Source organism: Oncorhynchus gorbuscha, linkage group LG21, assembly GCF_021184085.1.
Source record: "Oncorhynchus gorbuscha isolate QuinsamMale2020 ecotype Even-year linkage group LG21, OgorEven_v1.0, whole genome shotgun sequence".
Lineage (NCBI taxonomy): Eukaryota > Metazoa > Chordata > Actinopteri > Salmoniformes > Salmonidae > Oncorhynchus > Oncorhynchus gorbuscha.
In genome coordinates, this window is record NC_060193.1 from 8,428,395 (window position 1) to 8,442,507 (window position 14,113).

Consider the following 14,113-nt stretch of genomic DNA (forward strand, 5'->3'; position numbering starts at 1 on the left):
GATATAAGTCTCCAACTTCAGCGATTTTTGTAATTCGTTCCAGTCATTGATCTGCACTGTTGGTTAAGGGCTTGTAAGTAAGCTTTTCACGGTAAGGTCTACACTGTTGGTTAAGGGCTTGTACGTAAGCTTTTCACGGTAAGGTCTACACTGTTGGTTAAGGGCTTGTAAGTAAGTTTTTCACGGTAAGGTCTACACTGTTGGTTAAGGGCTTGTAAGTAAGTTTTTCACGGTAAGGTCTACACTTGTTGTATTCGGTGCATGTGATTTTGATTTTATGTATGAGTCTGAAGAAATGTACAAGTCTGCTGTTAATGATAATGCAGAGGATTTTCCAAAGGGTGCTGTTGACACATATCCCACAGTAGTTATTGGGGTAAATTTGTCTCCACTTCTGTGGATTGGGGTGATCAGGCCTTGGTTCCAAATATTGGGGAAGATGCCAGAGCTGAGGATGATGTTAAAAAGTTTAAGTATAGCCAATTGGAATTTGTGGTCTGTATATTTTATAATTTCATTGAAGATACCATCAACACCACAGGCCTTTTTGAGTTGGAGGGTTTGTATTTTGTCCTGTAGTTCATTCAATGTAATTACAGAATCCAGTGGGTTCTGCTAATTGAAGCCTACCATTGACTATGTTGCAGACGTTGGGAGACGTTTTGTCATTGTTGTGTCTAGGGGGGCATATTTGGGAGGGAATGCTGTCACCTCCAGGTAGGTGTTTGTCCCCCTGTGTGCTGAGACTGTCAGGTTCTTGTCCAGTTCTGGCATTTAGGTCGCCACAGACTAGTACATGTCCCTGGGCCTGGAAATGATTGATTTCCCCTCCAGGAGGGAGAAGCTGTCTTCATTAAAGTATGGGGATTCTAGTGGGGGGATATAGGTAGCACACAGGAGGATATATTTCTCTTTTGTGGTCATTTCCTTTTGAATTTCTAGCCAAATGTACATTTTTCCTGTTTAGATTAATTTCATTGAGTGGGTTAGGTCTGCTCTATACCGAATTAGTATACTCCCTGAGACCCTTCCCTGTTTCACGCCTGGTAGTTTGGTGGATGGGACTACCAGCTCTCTGTAACCCAGAGGGCAACTAGTGGGATCATCTCCGCTATACCATGTTTCTTGTAGGATGACATTGTCTGTATGTCTGATTTCTTTGGTGAAGTTTAGGTTCCTGCTCTTTAGGCAAAAGGCAGAGGACTCCAAGCCTAGGATATTCCAGGATGAGATAGTGAAGGCTTTGTGTTCCATAAAGTGTTCTCTCTCTCACAAACACTTCCCATGCTCTTAAAATGTGTATTTGTGGCGCCCTCTGCTGACTGTTAAGGATAATGCATTTCAACCATTGCCATTAGCAGAATCTTAATAGTCTTGAATTGACGTTTTTCCTCTACTCTCTTGGACAATCACATATGAAAGGATTAGTAATGACCGTACTTGTTGATATGGTATTCGTCACAGTTTAGACCAGGAAATAATTAACTTGACACATATTTAGAATCTCACCATACCTTCTCTGCTATGCAATCTGGTTTCAGAGCTGGTCATGGGTGCACCTCAGCCACGCTCAAGGTCCTAAACGATATCTTAACTGCCATCGATAAGAAACATTACTGTGCAGCCGTATTCATTGATCTGGCCAAGGCTTTCGACTCTGTCAACCACCACATCCTCATCGGCAGACTCGACAGCCTTGGTTTCTCAAATGATTGCCTCACCTGGTTCACCAACTACTTCTCTGATAGAGTTCAGTGTGTCAAATCGGAGGGTCTGCTGTCCGGACCTCTGGCTGTCTCTATGGGGGTGCCACAGGGTTCAATTCTTGGGCCGACTCTCTTCTCTGTATACATCAATGAGGTCGCTCTTGCTGCTGGTGAGTCTCTGATCCACCTCTATGCAGACGACACCATTCTGTATACTTCCGGCCCTTCTTTGGACACTGTGTTAACAACCCTCCAGGCAAGCTTCAATGCCATACAACTCTCCTTCCGTGGCCTCCAATTGCTGTTAAATGCAAGTAAAACTAAATGCATGCTCTTCAACCGATCGCTACCTGCACCTACCCACCTGTCCAACATCACTACTCTGGACGGCTCTGACTTAGAATACGTGGACAACTACAAATACTTAGGTGTCTGGTTAGACTGTAAACTCTCCTTCCAGACCCATATCAAACATCTCCAATCCAAAGTTAAATCTAGAATTGGCTTCCTATTTCGCAACGAAGCATCCTTCACTCATGCTGCCAAACATACCCTTGTAAAACTGACCATCCTACCAATCCTCGACTTTGGCGATGTCATTTACAAAATAGCCTCCAATACCCTACTCAACAAATTGGATGCAGTCTATCACAGTGCAATCCGTTTTGTCACCAAAGCCCCATATACTACCCACCATTGCGACCTGTACGCTCTCTTTGGCTGGCCCTCGCTTCATACTCGTCGCCAAACCCACTGGCTCCATGTTATCTACAAGACCCTGCTAGGTAAAGTCACCCCTTATCTCAGCTCGCTGGTCACCATAGCATCTCCCACCTGTAGCACACGCTCCAGCAGGTATATCTCTCTAGTCACCCCCAAAACCAATTCTTACTTGGGCCGCCTCTCCTTCCAGTTCTCTGCTGCCAATGACTGGAACAAACTACAAAAATCTCTGAAACTGGAAACACTTATCTCCCTCACTAGCTTTAAGCACCAACTGTCAGAGCTTCTTACAGATTACTGCACCTGTACATAGCCCACCTATAATTTAGCCCAAACAACTACCTCTTTCCCAACTGTATTTAATTAATTAATTAATTTTGCTCCTTTGCACCCCATTATTTTTATTTCTACTTTGCACATTCTTCCATTGCAAAACTACCATTCCAGTGTTTTACTTGCTATATTGTATTTACTTTGCCACCACGGCCTTTTTTTGCCTTTACCTCCCTTCTCACCTAATTTGCTCAAATTGTATATAGACTTGTTTATACTGTATTATTGACTGTATGTTTGTTTTACTCCATGTGTAACTCTGTGTCGTTGTATCTGTCGAGCTGCTTTGCTTTATCTTGGCCAGGTCGCAGTTGTAAATGAGAAATAATAATAATAATAATAATAATATATGCCATTTAGCACTTGTTCTCTACTAGCCTACCTCGTTAATTAAAGGTGAAATAAAAATAAAATAAAAAATATTATAAAGGCACCAGGAATACAATTAGGGTAAGGAGGAAATAATGTGTAGCCCGCACAATGACTATATATATATATATATATATATATATATATATATATATATATATATATATATATATGCCCTACTTTACCAGATTGCACATCGTTTTTTACTCCGTCTGTGAATGAAAAGGGGCTGTTTCTTGTTTTACTCCATACCAGTGATGTCAGTAAATGGAGTTGACTGATTTCCGTTCCCACCAATAGTCGGTGTGTACAGTTGTACAATCGGTACCACGTGACCGTTTTCCTGGCTCGCGGTTGTGGCACAAATCGTGATTTTCGAGGCTCTTTCTCTATGGACTATAACGGGGAAAAACGGACAAAGACGCATATTTACGAATCTTAAAATTGGATGTGTTAAATTGTTTTGTTCTGGGGGTTATTTCGGCAATTGAGGATCCGCTTTCATAGGAGCTGCCGTTTAGTTTTTACTACGGGGTTTGTTTACCACATTTTCAACTTGGTTGGTGAGTAACGTTACCTATTTATAGGTTAGCGGCTATCGTATGTTGCTAACAGCTGTGGCTGTGTTTTCAATCTTAACTTGGCAAGCCCGTATCGTTCGCTTGACTGTTGAATATCCAAACAAAGCGAGATAACGATAAAGGATGTAGGTAGTTGGTGAGTTAGTCAAAACACTCGCACTTGTCTGTTAAGCATTGTTTACTCTGCTACCAGCTAGCTATAACATGTTTGTCACCATTAAACGTTTTAATAGTATCCGCTATACGGTAATATTTAGATTTATTGTTCAACATATACCTCCCGCTGACTTTGGTCTCTCTTACCACTCCACTAGTTTTAATGTTAGCCACGCAAGTGTGTGTTTTGGTGAGAGGCAGGGGAGGGCGCTTGTTGGCTGTTTGTCCAAGCCTTAGACCACATGACCACCATGTTCCTAATGTATTTAGCTAACTAACGTTAGCTAGCTTACGAGTGTTGGAAATACGTTTATTTTTATTTTGTCTTTATAAAAAAAAGTAAAGAGGGAACACTGAAGCAGGGGATGCCAGGTATGACTCTAGAACACCCGCCGTTAGTTTTTTATATATATTTTTTTACGTGGATTTCACAGCCAAATATTTGAAAACTAAATATTGCGTCTTGGCCCGATTCCGTGCGAAATGCCATGCACTGACCTAGCTAAATGCCAGCTAGCCTAGCTTAGCTAATTGCGTCTCTGACGCATCAACCCAGATGGGAATGGAACTCGAACCTATTGTTAGCCTTGCGTTCTGCCGTTCTAAGATCTGACATTGCCATTGTTAGCCTTGCGTTCTGACATTCTAAGATCTGACATTGCCCTTGTTAGCCTTGCGTTTTTTGCCGTTCTAAGATCTGACATTGCCATTGTTACGTGTGTTTGTGGGAAATACGTTCTAGTACCAGCCGTTTCAAAATATGTTTACCTTTAAACTTTTTTTCTTCTTTTTTTTGTTCGTGATCGTTAGCCTCTGTTAGCTAGTTATAGGAGTTAGCTAACTCCTTTAGCCAGCTAAGTGTTTCTTTATGTTTTCCATGCAGGCCCATCCCATGGTGGTGGTAGCATGTTGCAGCTAGCATTGCCCTCACAATCATTTTCACGCTAATTTCATGTGTAGTTGTCGTTTTTGTTTGGTCGTCGCCAACCTCGATGTTAGCCACCATTTGTTTTCCATTCTTAGGCGTTTTGGTAAGGTGTGAGACTGGTTTATTAGCCAGATGGCAATGGAAGGCAGGTTGATAAACTGCCCCCCCCCCATAAGACTTATCTTAGCAGAATTAAGTTAAGCTTTTTAACGAGGCCGAAAATAACTAATGGTTAATAACGTGTTTACATTTGTCATTGTATACATACACGAGCAAGCCCCTCCCTGCATGCAGCGTGGTTAATAAGTTACACAACAACACGTTGACCCCAATACAAAATAGCATCAGACTAACTATATTTACCAGTGATGGCTAACCAGCTAGAAATGCGCAGTAGCTATTCCACACACAGGTGTGCCGTTTTTGGTTGATCACTAACTAAAGAAAACACGTGGCTTCATGTGAAGTTAGCAAATTGTCCTGCACCGCAGTAGCAAGCTCGCTAATGTACAAGGACTGGCACTGTAGCTAGCTGTCCACGTTAGGATTGCTGTCTCGGAAGAGCAGCTAGCTATTGTAGCTTACTACGTATTTAACTTTCAGATATAGCTTGCTATAGCATTCACACAGGCAGTGCAATCCTCTGCAATGTCACGCAGGTCTCTGACTAGCTGTATTACATAAGCACCGGTCCAATGGCCGTACACGTTTTTATTGACGACTTATATATATATATATATTCAAAATGTGTTGTTTTCCCCTCTCAAGTAGAGGCGTCGCTGCCTCATTCACAATGTGTTCTTTTGTTCTCCTCCCTCTGAATGACAGGGAATGAGTGTAACGTAGTAGAAATGTGTGTGTGTGTGTGTGTGTGTGTGTGTGTGTGTGTGTGTGTGTGTGTGTGTGTGTGTGTGTGTGTGTGTGTGTGTATATAATACAGGAAACGGTTCGATTACATTGCTTCTCCGTGTGGAGCTTCTACTAGACTTTCCATCAGCCACCTGTGGTTGAACTGTATTCTGACGACACTGGTCCAAATTCTTTCATATATATATATATTCGTTGTATTTAATTGAGAAAGGAAATGGTAGCCATGTTGTCTCGAGCCAGGGGTCCGAGTCACTAACCAATGGACTACACAGGCCAGGTGTTGGTCCAGATTCTAATTGAATCAAATCAAATTTATTTATATAGCCATTCTTTGATCAGCTGATATCTCAAAATGCTGTACAGAAACAACCCAGCCTAAAACCCCAAACAGCAAGCAATGCAGGTGTGGAAGTACGGTGGCTAGGAAAAACTCCCTAGAAAGGCCAAAACCTAGGAAGAAATCTAGACGGGAACTAATGAGGGGTGGCCAGTCTCTTCTGGCTGTGCCGGGTGGAGATCATAACAGAACATGGCCAATTTACTATCCCCAATCCGATCATACCTCATACAATTCCTATTACCATCAATGCATGCAAAGTATAATGATCCTTTACTGTTTTCCTTTCTTTATTATAAGTGCTTATCTCAATGTTAAATTCAGCCTTATTTAACTATAATTGAAATCAATATGGAGCTTGTTAGTTTCAACTGTATTGAACTGAAATCAGTATGGAGCTTGTTAGTTTCAACTGTATTGAACTGAAATCAGTATGGAGCTTGTTAGTTTCAACTGCTGAAATCAGTATGGAGCTTTAGTTTCAACTGTATTGAACTGAAATCAGTATGGAGCTTGTTAGTTTCAACTGTATTGAACTGAAATCAGTATGGAGCTTGTTAGTTTCAACTGTATTGAACTGAAATCAGTATGGAGCTTGTTAGTTTCAACTGTATTGAACTGAAATCAATATGGAGCTTGAACCACTGTTCTACCATTCTAGGCATGGCGCAGGGATTGATATTCAGCCCTATTGCCAGACATGAGCAGTCAATCATCAACAACCTCTGGTTGCCCCTGTGGTTGATTTTCTTTCTTCAGGTGACAACCAAAATACAAATAGTTCCACAAGTCTGGTCTTTCTGGTTCTTCCTCTGTGTGTAGGTGAAAATAGTTACTTGGGTAAAGCAGTTACCTGCTTTACCCTGAGGGCGAGTGCCTTTTCAGACCTTTAAAGGGAATATTGCATAATTAGGTTGCTTTTAAAAATGTTAATTGGTTTCATGTTTCCAACTAAAAGTCCCAATACGACATATCACTTTACAGTTGTATTTTGGGCTCTGTAAGCATAACACTGTTAGTCTACACCTGTTTGTTTACCAAGCATATGACGAATAAAATTAGATTTGATCTTTATCTACTAGCAACAAAACATAGGCACTTTTGTACCTACTTCAAATTGCAAAAATTAGAAGTGTAGTAGTTACATTTTTTGATGAGCTTTTGTGTTTTACGTTAGATTTGTGGAATATGTGTGTGTCTCCTTTCCTTTTTAATTAAAAAAAAAAATGTCAATCCCTGGCCTGGGTACTTCATTCCTCGATCTACCAGACAGTTTGTCTGATGTGCTTTAGTTTGTCAGTGATTTATAGTTTGTACAGTCCTGGTGTCATTAAGGACCGTTCTAAAGATAACAGACGAGAGAATTCACAGGCCTTCTGTTATGTCATTATGTTCTATTGTCTGTGCTGCAGTGTTCTACTATGTTTATGGATGCTGTTTGTCTAAATTGTTGTTTATAGAAACTCCTGCAGAACTGCCTCCTTGTGTTTCTCAGGCTGGTTGTGGGGGGGGGGGGTTTGGGTACCCCCCCCCCTGATATTTATTTTTTAAAATGTAGAATGGTCAGTTCTGGGGACTTTTAAAAGGATATTGTACTCAAATGAATGGGGGGGGGGGGGGGGGATTTGCCCAATAACATATTAGTATAATTATTTGTAAAAGTATTTTAACAGATTAGACAATGCATATAGCCAAGCAAAAAAAACTGCTTCCAAATGCTCTGTGACCACCAGCCAATGAGGAAATCTACAAGCATTTAGCTGGTGTTAATTTCCCGCCCTGTGCGTAGCAGCACAGCTTAATGACTGCAGTGGAAACACTGGTAGGGTTGTCACAATGCCAGTACTACTCAGAAATACCCCCAAAATCAATCAAGCAGCGTGTGTGTGTAACCATGCTTCTTCATCTCTCTGGTCCCATCAGAGCCGTCGGAGATGAGTGGTCCCGAGGTAGTGAAGACGCCGGGGGGTGGGGCTCCGGGGAAGGAAGGCAAGGAGCCTGTAGCAAATGGGCATCCAGGAGAGGGGGATCAGGGAGGAGACGATCCCTTTGCTGAGTACATGTGGATGGAGAACGAGGATGTTTACAACAGACAGGTTGGTGTACACACACAGAAAGTTAGTCCCAGATGTGTCTGCTTGATGTCTGTCTTATCAAGAGGAAACCCTTTAGAGGTGGAATCCAACCACACACCATTCTCTCTGTGTGTTGTGTAATGTTTTTTTTTTAGTGTAATGAGGATATCTCATTACAGTAAGACAAGCCTTCATCCTTTGTCTATCTTTCTCTCCCTCCCTTTCTATACTGGGCACTGAGAACAGATCATTTCACCCTGGCTCACTGATAAACTACTACTAGTGTCTGAAGAGTTCCTGGTGTGTTGTTTCACTCTCACTCCACCCCCCCCCTCTCCCTCCATGTACACTACATGACCAAAAGTGTGTGGACACCTGCTTGTTGAACATCTCATTCCAAAAGCATGGGCATTAATATGGAGTTGCCCCCCCCCCTTGCTGTTATAACAGTCTCCACTTTTCTGGGGAGGTTTTCCACTAGATGCTGGCACATTGCTGTGGGGACTAATGCCACAGAGCATTAGTGAGGTCAGGTACTGATGTTGAGCGATTAGGGCTGGCTTGCAGTCGGCGTTCCAATTCATCCCAAAGGATCGGTGGGGTTGAGGTCAGGGCTCTGCAGGTCAGTCAAGTTCTTCCACACCGATCTCGACGAAACCATTTCTTTATGGACCTCACTTTGTGCACGGGGGCATCTTCATGCTGAAACAGGAAAGGGCCTTCCTCAAACTTGGAAGCTCAGAATTGTCTAGAATGTCATTTTAGCGTTAAGATTTCCCTTCAGTGGAACCAAGGGACCTAGCCCTAACCATGAAAAATAGCCCCAGACCATTATTCCTCATCCACCAAACTTTACAGTTAGCACTATGCATTTGGGGAGGTAGTGTTTCTCCTGGCATCCGCCAAACCCAAATGAGTGAGTCGGACTGCCAGATTGTAAAGTGTGATGTATCACGACAGAGAACGCAGTTCCTCTGCTCCAGAGTCCAATGGAGGCTTTACACCCCTTCAGCCTACGCTTGGCATTGTACATGTTGATCTTAGGCTTGTGTGCGGCTGCTCGGCCATGGAAACCCATTTCATGAAGTCCCCGACGAACAGTGCTTGTGTGACGTTGCTTCCAGAGGCAGTTTGGAACTCTGTAGTGAATGTTGCAACCGAGGACAGATGATTTTTTTCCCCATGCTTCAGCACTCAGCAGTCCTGTTCTGTGAGCTTGTGTGGCCTATCACTTTGCACTTGAGCTGTTGTTGCTCCTACACGTTTCCACTTCACAATAACGGCATTTACAGTTGACCGGGGCAGTTCAAGCAGGGCAGAAATTTGGCGAACTGACTTGTTGGAAAGGTGGCATGTTGAAAGCCACTGAGCTCTTCAGTAAGGCCATTCTACTGCCAATGTGTGTCTATGGAGATTGCATGGCAGTTTGCTCAATTTTACATACCTGTCAACAACGGTTGTGGCTGATAGCTCTGTCTCTCTGTCTCTTTGTCTCTCTGTCAGGTTGAAGAGGAGTTGTTGGAACAGGAGTTCTTGGAGCGTTGTTTCCAGGAGATGTTGGATGAGGAGGACCAGGATTGGTTCATCCCGGCCAGGGACCTCCCCTCGGGGGTGGGTCAGATCCAGCAGCAGCTTAACGGCCTGTCAGTCAGCGATGGAGGAAACGCAGAGGAGATGGCGGTGAGGAGACACAGCGGAACACACACACGCATCAGCGAACACACATGTACAACAATGGTCCTTCTGTAGCTCAGTTGGTAGAGCATGGCGCTTGTAACGCCAGGGTAGTGGGTTCGATCCCCGGGACCACCCATACGTAGAATGTATGCACACATGACTATAAGTCGCTTTGGATAAAAGCGTCTGCTAAATGGCATATATTAACAATAGATCGCCATCTTGTAAAAATGAGTTTTGTACAATTGCATGGTTCTCACTTTCTCTTCTCTTTTTTTTAAAAATCTCTCCATCACTCCACTCCATGTCTCCCTGCAGAGGAAGAGCAACTTGAACCCCGATGCGAAGGAGTTCATTCCAGGAGTGAAATACTAGGAGTCCCCCTCACCCCCAGGGAGCGCCCACGCGCACACACAAGCACGATCTCACACACCCTCGCAGAGACTCTGGCGGCCTCGTCCGGAACACACACACACACCGAACAACACACACAGGTCCAGGGCGTGTAGGTAGAAACCCATAGGAGGGTGGGGGGACTTTTATTTTGATTTTCTGTTTGTTTGATGGTTAACTAAGGGACAGGGTGGGGGGTGTCAGTATGAATAAAACCCTATCGAGGGAGCTGCTGCTCCATGTACACTGTAAAGGTAGTGTCTCAAATTGCACGCTATTCCCTATGTAGTGCACTACTTTTGACCAGGGCCCATGGGCTTGAGTCCATAGGGAACAGGGTACCTTTTCGGATGCACACCGAGACGTACATATACAGAGTAACGAGAAACTCTGAGATTTACCGACCTTTTTCATGGTTGCCATGTTGGCACCTAAAAACTCCATGATATTGCAACAGGCAAATCGCAAATGACACCCCGTTCCACTTTCATTGTGCACTACCTGGTCCAAAGTAGTGCACTACATAGGAAGTAGGGTGCCATTTTGAGATCTGCGTTTATACTTTTCATGGCTGCCATGTTTGTGCCGGAATGTTCCACAACATTACCATTCTAATTGGAATCCAACTAAGAATGTTCTTGTTGCTATAGAATGACCCGGTGCCAACATGGATGACAGACAGTTGTCCGTTCTAGAACTCTGTACATCTACGTACCTCTGGTTACAATATGACATCATAATGACTCTGTTCAATAGGTCGTTATCAATTAAATGTCACAATACGGTGCAGAGGTTTTGAATCGCCTGCTGAGGGGGCAAGGAGACTCCTAGCTCCACTTAAACCGTTGACAACTGCGTGCCGTTTTCAAGGGATTGTTAAACAAATGTTAACTATTTGGTTGTAATAATATCTCTTGAAACCCAGAGTCAAAAATACAAATGTCAGATTATTCCACATTTGCCTTTATCATCAGTTCTAAATTAACGGCATACTTTCCGTGATCAGTAAACATCAATTGATCATGGAATTTCAGATACGCGAGGGTAGCCTCACGATATATCTCAATATTGACCACCATTGATTGGATATTTGAGTGATAGAAAGGAGAGCTATTACCTGACCAGTATGAGTGGTTTAGGTTAATTTCCCATCAGTTGTGGGCTCTGCCTGTCAAGCAGCAGAAGGGGGCATTTGCAGATGTACTGTTGGTTGATAATGTTTACTTTGCTAGCTACTGGTAGAAACGTTGTACAGTTGGCTAAACATAGTGGTAAGTAGACCTATTGTACTTTTTTCCCAACCAACATAGGCCTACCTAGTAATGTTAGCTAACATTATCCCCTTGACAACATTGTTTTTAAGAGTGTTTTAATCCCTATTGCTGCTGACAGATGTGATAGAGAATAAATTGATGGAACACGTCAATGTGGCTAGCTAACGGCAGATTGCGTCAATGTGGCTAGCTAACGGCAGATTGCGTCAATGTGGCTAGCTAACGGCAGATTGCGTCAATGTGGCTAGCTAACGGCAGATGGCGTCAATGTGGCTAGCTAACGGCAGATGGCGTCAATGTGGCTAGCTAACGGCAGATTGCGTCAATGTGGCTAGCTAACGGCAGATTGCGTCAATGTGGCTAGCTAACGGCAGATTGCGTCACTGTGGCTAGCTAACGGCAGATTGCGTCACTGTGGCTAGCTAACGGCAGATTGCGTCACTGTGGCTAGCTAACGGCAGATTGCGTCACTGTGGCTAGCTAACGGCAGATTGCGTCACTGTGGCTAGCTAACGGCAGATTGCGTCACTGTGGCTAGCTAACGGCAGATTGCGTCACTGTGGCTAGCTAACGGCAGATTGCGTCAATGTGGCTAGCTAACGGCAGATTGCGTCAATGTGGCTAGCTAACGGCAGATGGCGTCAATGTGGCTAGCTAACGGCAGATGGCGTCAATGTGGCTAGCTAACTTCCAGTGTATAAACTAGATTGCTATATTCAGATATTGTTTGATTTGCTTGTCCTCTAGTGGAGGTGACCGTAGTCCACTTTACCAAGATGAGGACTTGTCCATGTCAAGCTCTTTCCACAAGCCTTATCTCTGATGAAGCAAGCTAAATTATGTTTTCTGGAAATCTATTATGCTACATATCTAAAAAAAAAAAAAAAAAAAACATGATCAATTTATGTTTATTGACCATGAAAGCATGCTACTTGCATGTTACTTGCTGTATATCTCTTGACTATGCTCTTCAAGAGTTGATGAAAACAGTTATTTAGCAATCCCTAAAAATGACACATAGTTGTCAATGGTTTTAGCGGAGCTAGGGGTCTCCTTGCCCCCCTAGCAGCCAACTTGAACACTCTGCACAGGATTGTGACGTTTTTATTGATAACCACCTACAGACCTGCCTAAATTTCCTCTTATGACATCATAAACACTCTCTGTGTAGAGCGGTTTTTATTCCTCACGGGTCTGGTTCCAAACCAGTTACTCCTCTCTCCTATCCCCTAACCCCTTGTGGGTGAAAAGATTGAGGTTCTAGCCCCCATATCAGAACCTGGATCTGAAAGGTAGGTCTTGTATGGGGAGCATTTGAACCCTTTTGATGGTTCTAAGTGAACAAGGGTGTAGGGGTTAGGGTATTTTAGTGTTTGGAACGAGGCTGTTCTCTGGCTTGCATCTCAAATGGCACCCTGTTCCCCGTACAGTGTTCTACTTTTAACCAGAACCCTACGGGCTCAGGTCAAAAGTAGTGTACTAAATAAGGAACAGGGTCCCGTTTGGGACGCGGCCTCTCAGTACTGAAAGAATGGAAGCATCATGTTGAACTCTTGTTGGTTCAATCGTGTTTATATAAACACCTGATCAGGCTCTGTTTTAAAAATTTAAATCTCATTTATTTTGTCTTTCGAGGAGCAAAGTTGTTTTGTCTCTCTTGGGTTGCCGTAGCCTGTGGTCAAAACGGGAATTGGAAATGAATTCCAAAATGGCAGCCATATTCCTTCGTATAGTGCCCTACTTTTGATCAGGGCCCATGGGGCTCCCAGTGGTAGTGCACCACATGGGCAATAGGGTGCCATTTTGGGGTTCATACTTGTCTGTCTTTAGCTCAGTGTCTAGGGGAGGTTCAAATGAATGGGCGGTACTTGAGGTCAAGTTGACTAATCACAGGCCACGTGCACGCTGGGTCAACCAATAAGAATTGTCCGCCGAGTGGATTTACATAAATCATTTTCTTTTTTGTGATTTTTGAGTTGGAAAGTCCTGACAACACAAAGTATGAATTTCAATACAAAAAAAAAAGATGAATAAAGATGAAAAAATGCAGGTAAACGGCTGGTTGTCTTTGTCAACTTGTTTAGGGAGTTATTTCTCAACGTTAGGAGGAAGGAAAGATGAGCACAAACAAAGGGAACGTTTCTCTTGGAAGACTTCGAGGTTGGTTTAGAACCGCCCTGAGGGAAGACTCCCAGCGAGGTTGGTTTAGAACCGCCCCGAGGGAAGACTCCCAGCGAGGTTGGTTTAGAACCGCCCCGAGGGAAGACTCCCAGCGAGGTTGGTTTAGAACCGCCCCGAGGGAAGACTCCCAGCGAGGTTGGTTTAGAACCGCCCCGAGGGAAGACTTCCAGCGAGGTTGGTTTAGAACCGCCCCGAGGGAAGACTTCCAGCGAGGTTGGTTTAGAACCGCCCCGAGGGAAGACTTCCAGCGAGGTTGGTTTAGAACCGCCCCGAGGGAAGACTTCCAGCGAGGTTGGTTTAGAACCGCCCCGAGGGAAGACTTCCAGCGAGGTTGGCTTAGAACCGCCCCGGGGGAAGACTTCCAGCGAGGTTGGCTTAGAACCGCACCGAGGGCTGCACTACACCACCACTAGGTACATGGCTCTACCTTCCCTTCACAACCTGCTCAAAGACAACGGCGATAGGTTTAGGTGTTATTCCAAAGGTTTAAGGAGAAATGTATTGAGGAAC

General features: G+C 43.8%; 1 protein-coding gene across 2 annotated transcripts; it reads left to right on the forward strand.

The window, feature by feature from the left end:
• The first annotated feature begins 3,457 nt into the window (after positions 1-3,457).
• LOC124007937 (polyadenylate-binding protein-interacting protein 2B-like) lies at positions 3,458-13,471 on the forward strand. Of its 2 annotated transcripts, none has more exons than XM_046318822.1 (4): positions 3,458-3,694; positions 7,927-8,099; positions 9,582-9,758; positions 10,074-13,471. In XM_046318822.1, the coding sequence occupies exons 2-4, from the start codon at positions 7,938-7,940 to the stop codon at positions 10,128-10,130; spliced, it is 396 nt and encodes a 131-aa protein (XP_046174778.1). In that variant the 5' UTR covers positions 3,458-3,694; positions 7,927-7,937; the 3' UTR covers positions 10,131-13,471. The 2 variants fall into 2 exon arrangements, with proteins under 2 accessions (XP_046174778.1, XP_046174777.1); XM_046318821.1 differs by lacking the exon at positions 3,458-3,694 and adding an exon at positions 4,088-4,240.
• The last annotated feature ends 642 nt before the right edge of the window (positions 13,472-14,113 follow it).

What these genes read in the sequence shown, in the direction of transcription:
- LOC124007937 (XM_046318821.1), top strand. An exon ending in AGGATGTTTACAACAGACAG is followed by an intron (nt 8,100 to 9,581) that starts GTTGGTGTACAC and finishes TCTCTCTGTCAG; the next exon opens with GTTGAAGAGGAGTTGTTGGA. An exon ending in GAAACGCAGAGGAGATGGCG is followed by an intron (nt 9,759 to 10,073) that starts GTGAGGAGACAC and finishes GTCTCCCTGCAG; the next exon opens with AGGAAGAGCAACTTGAACCC.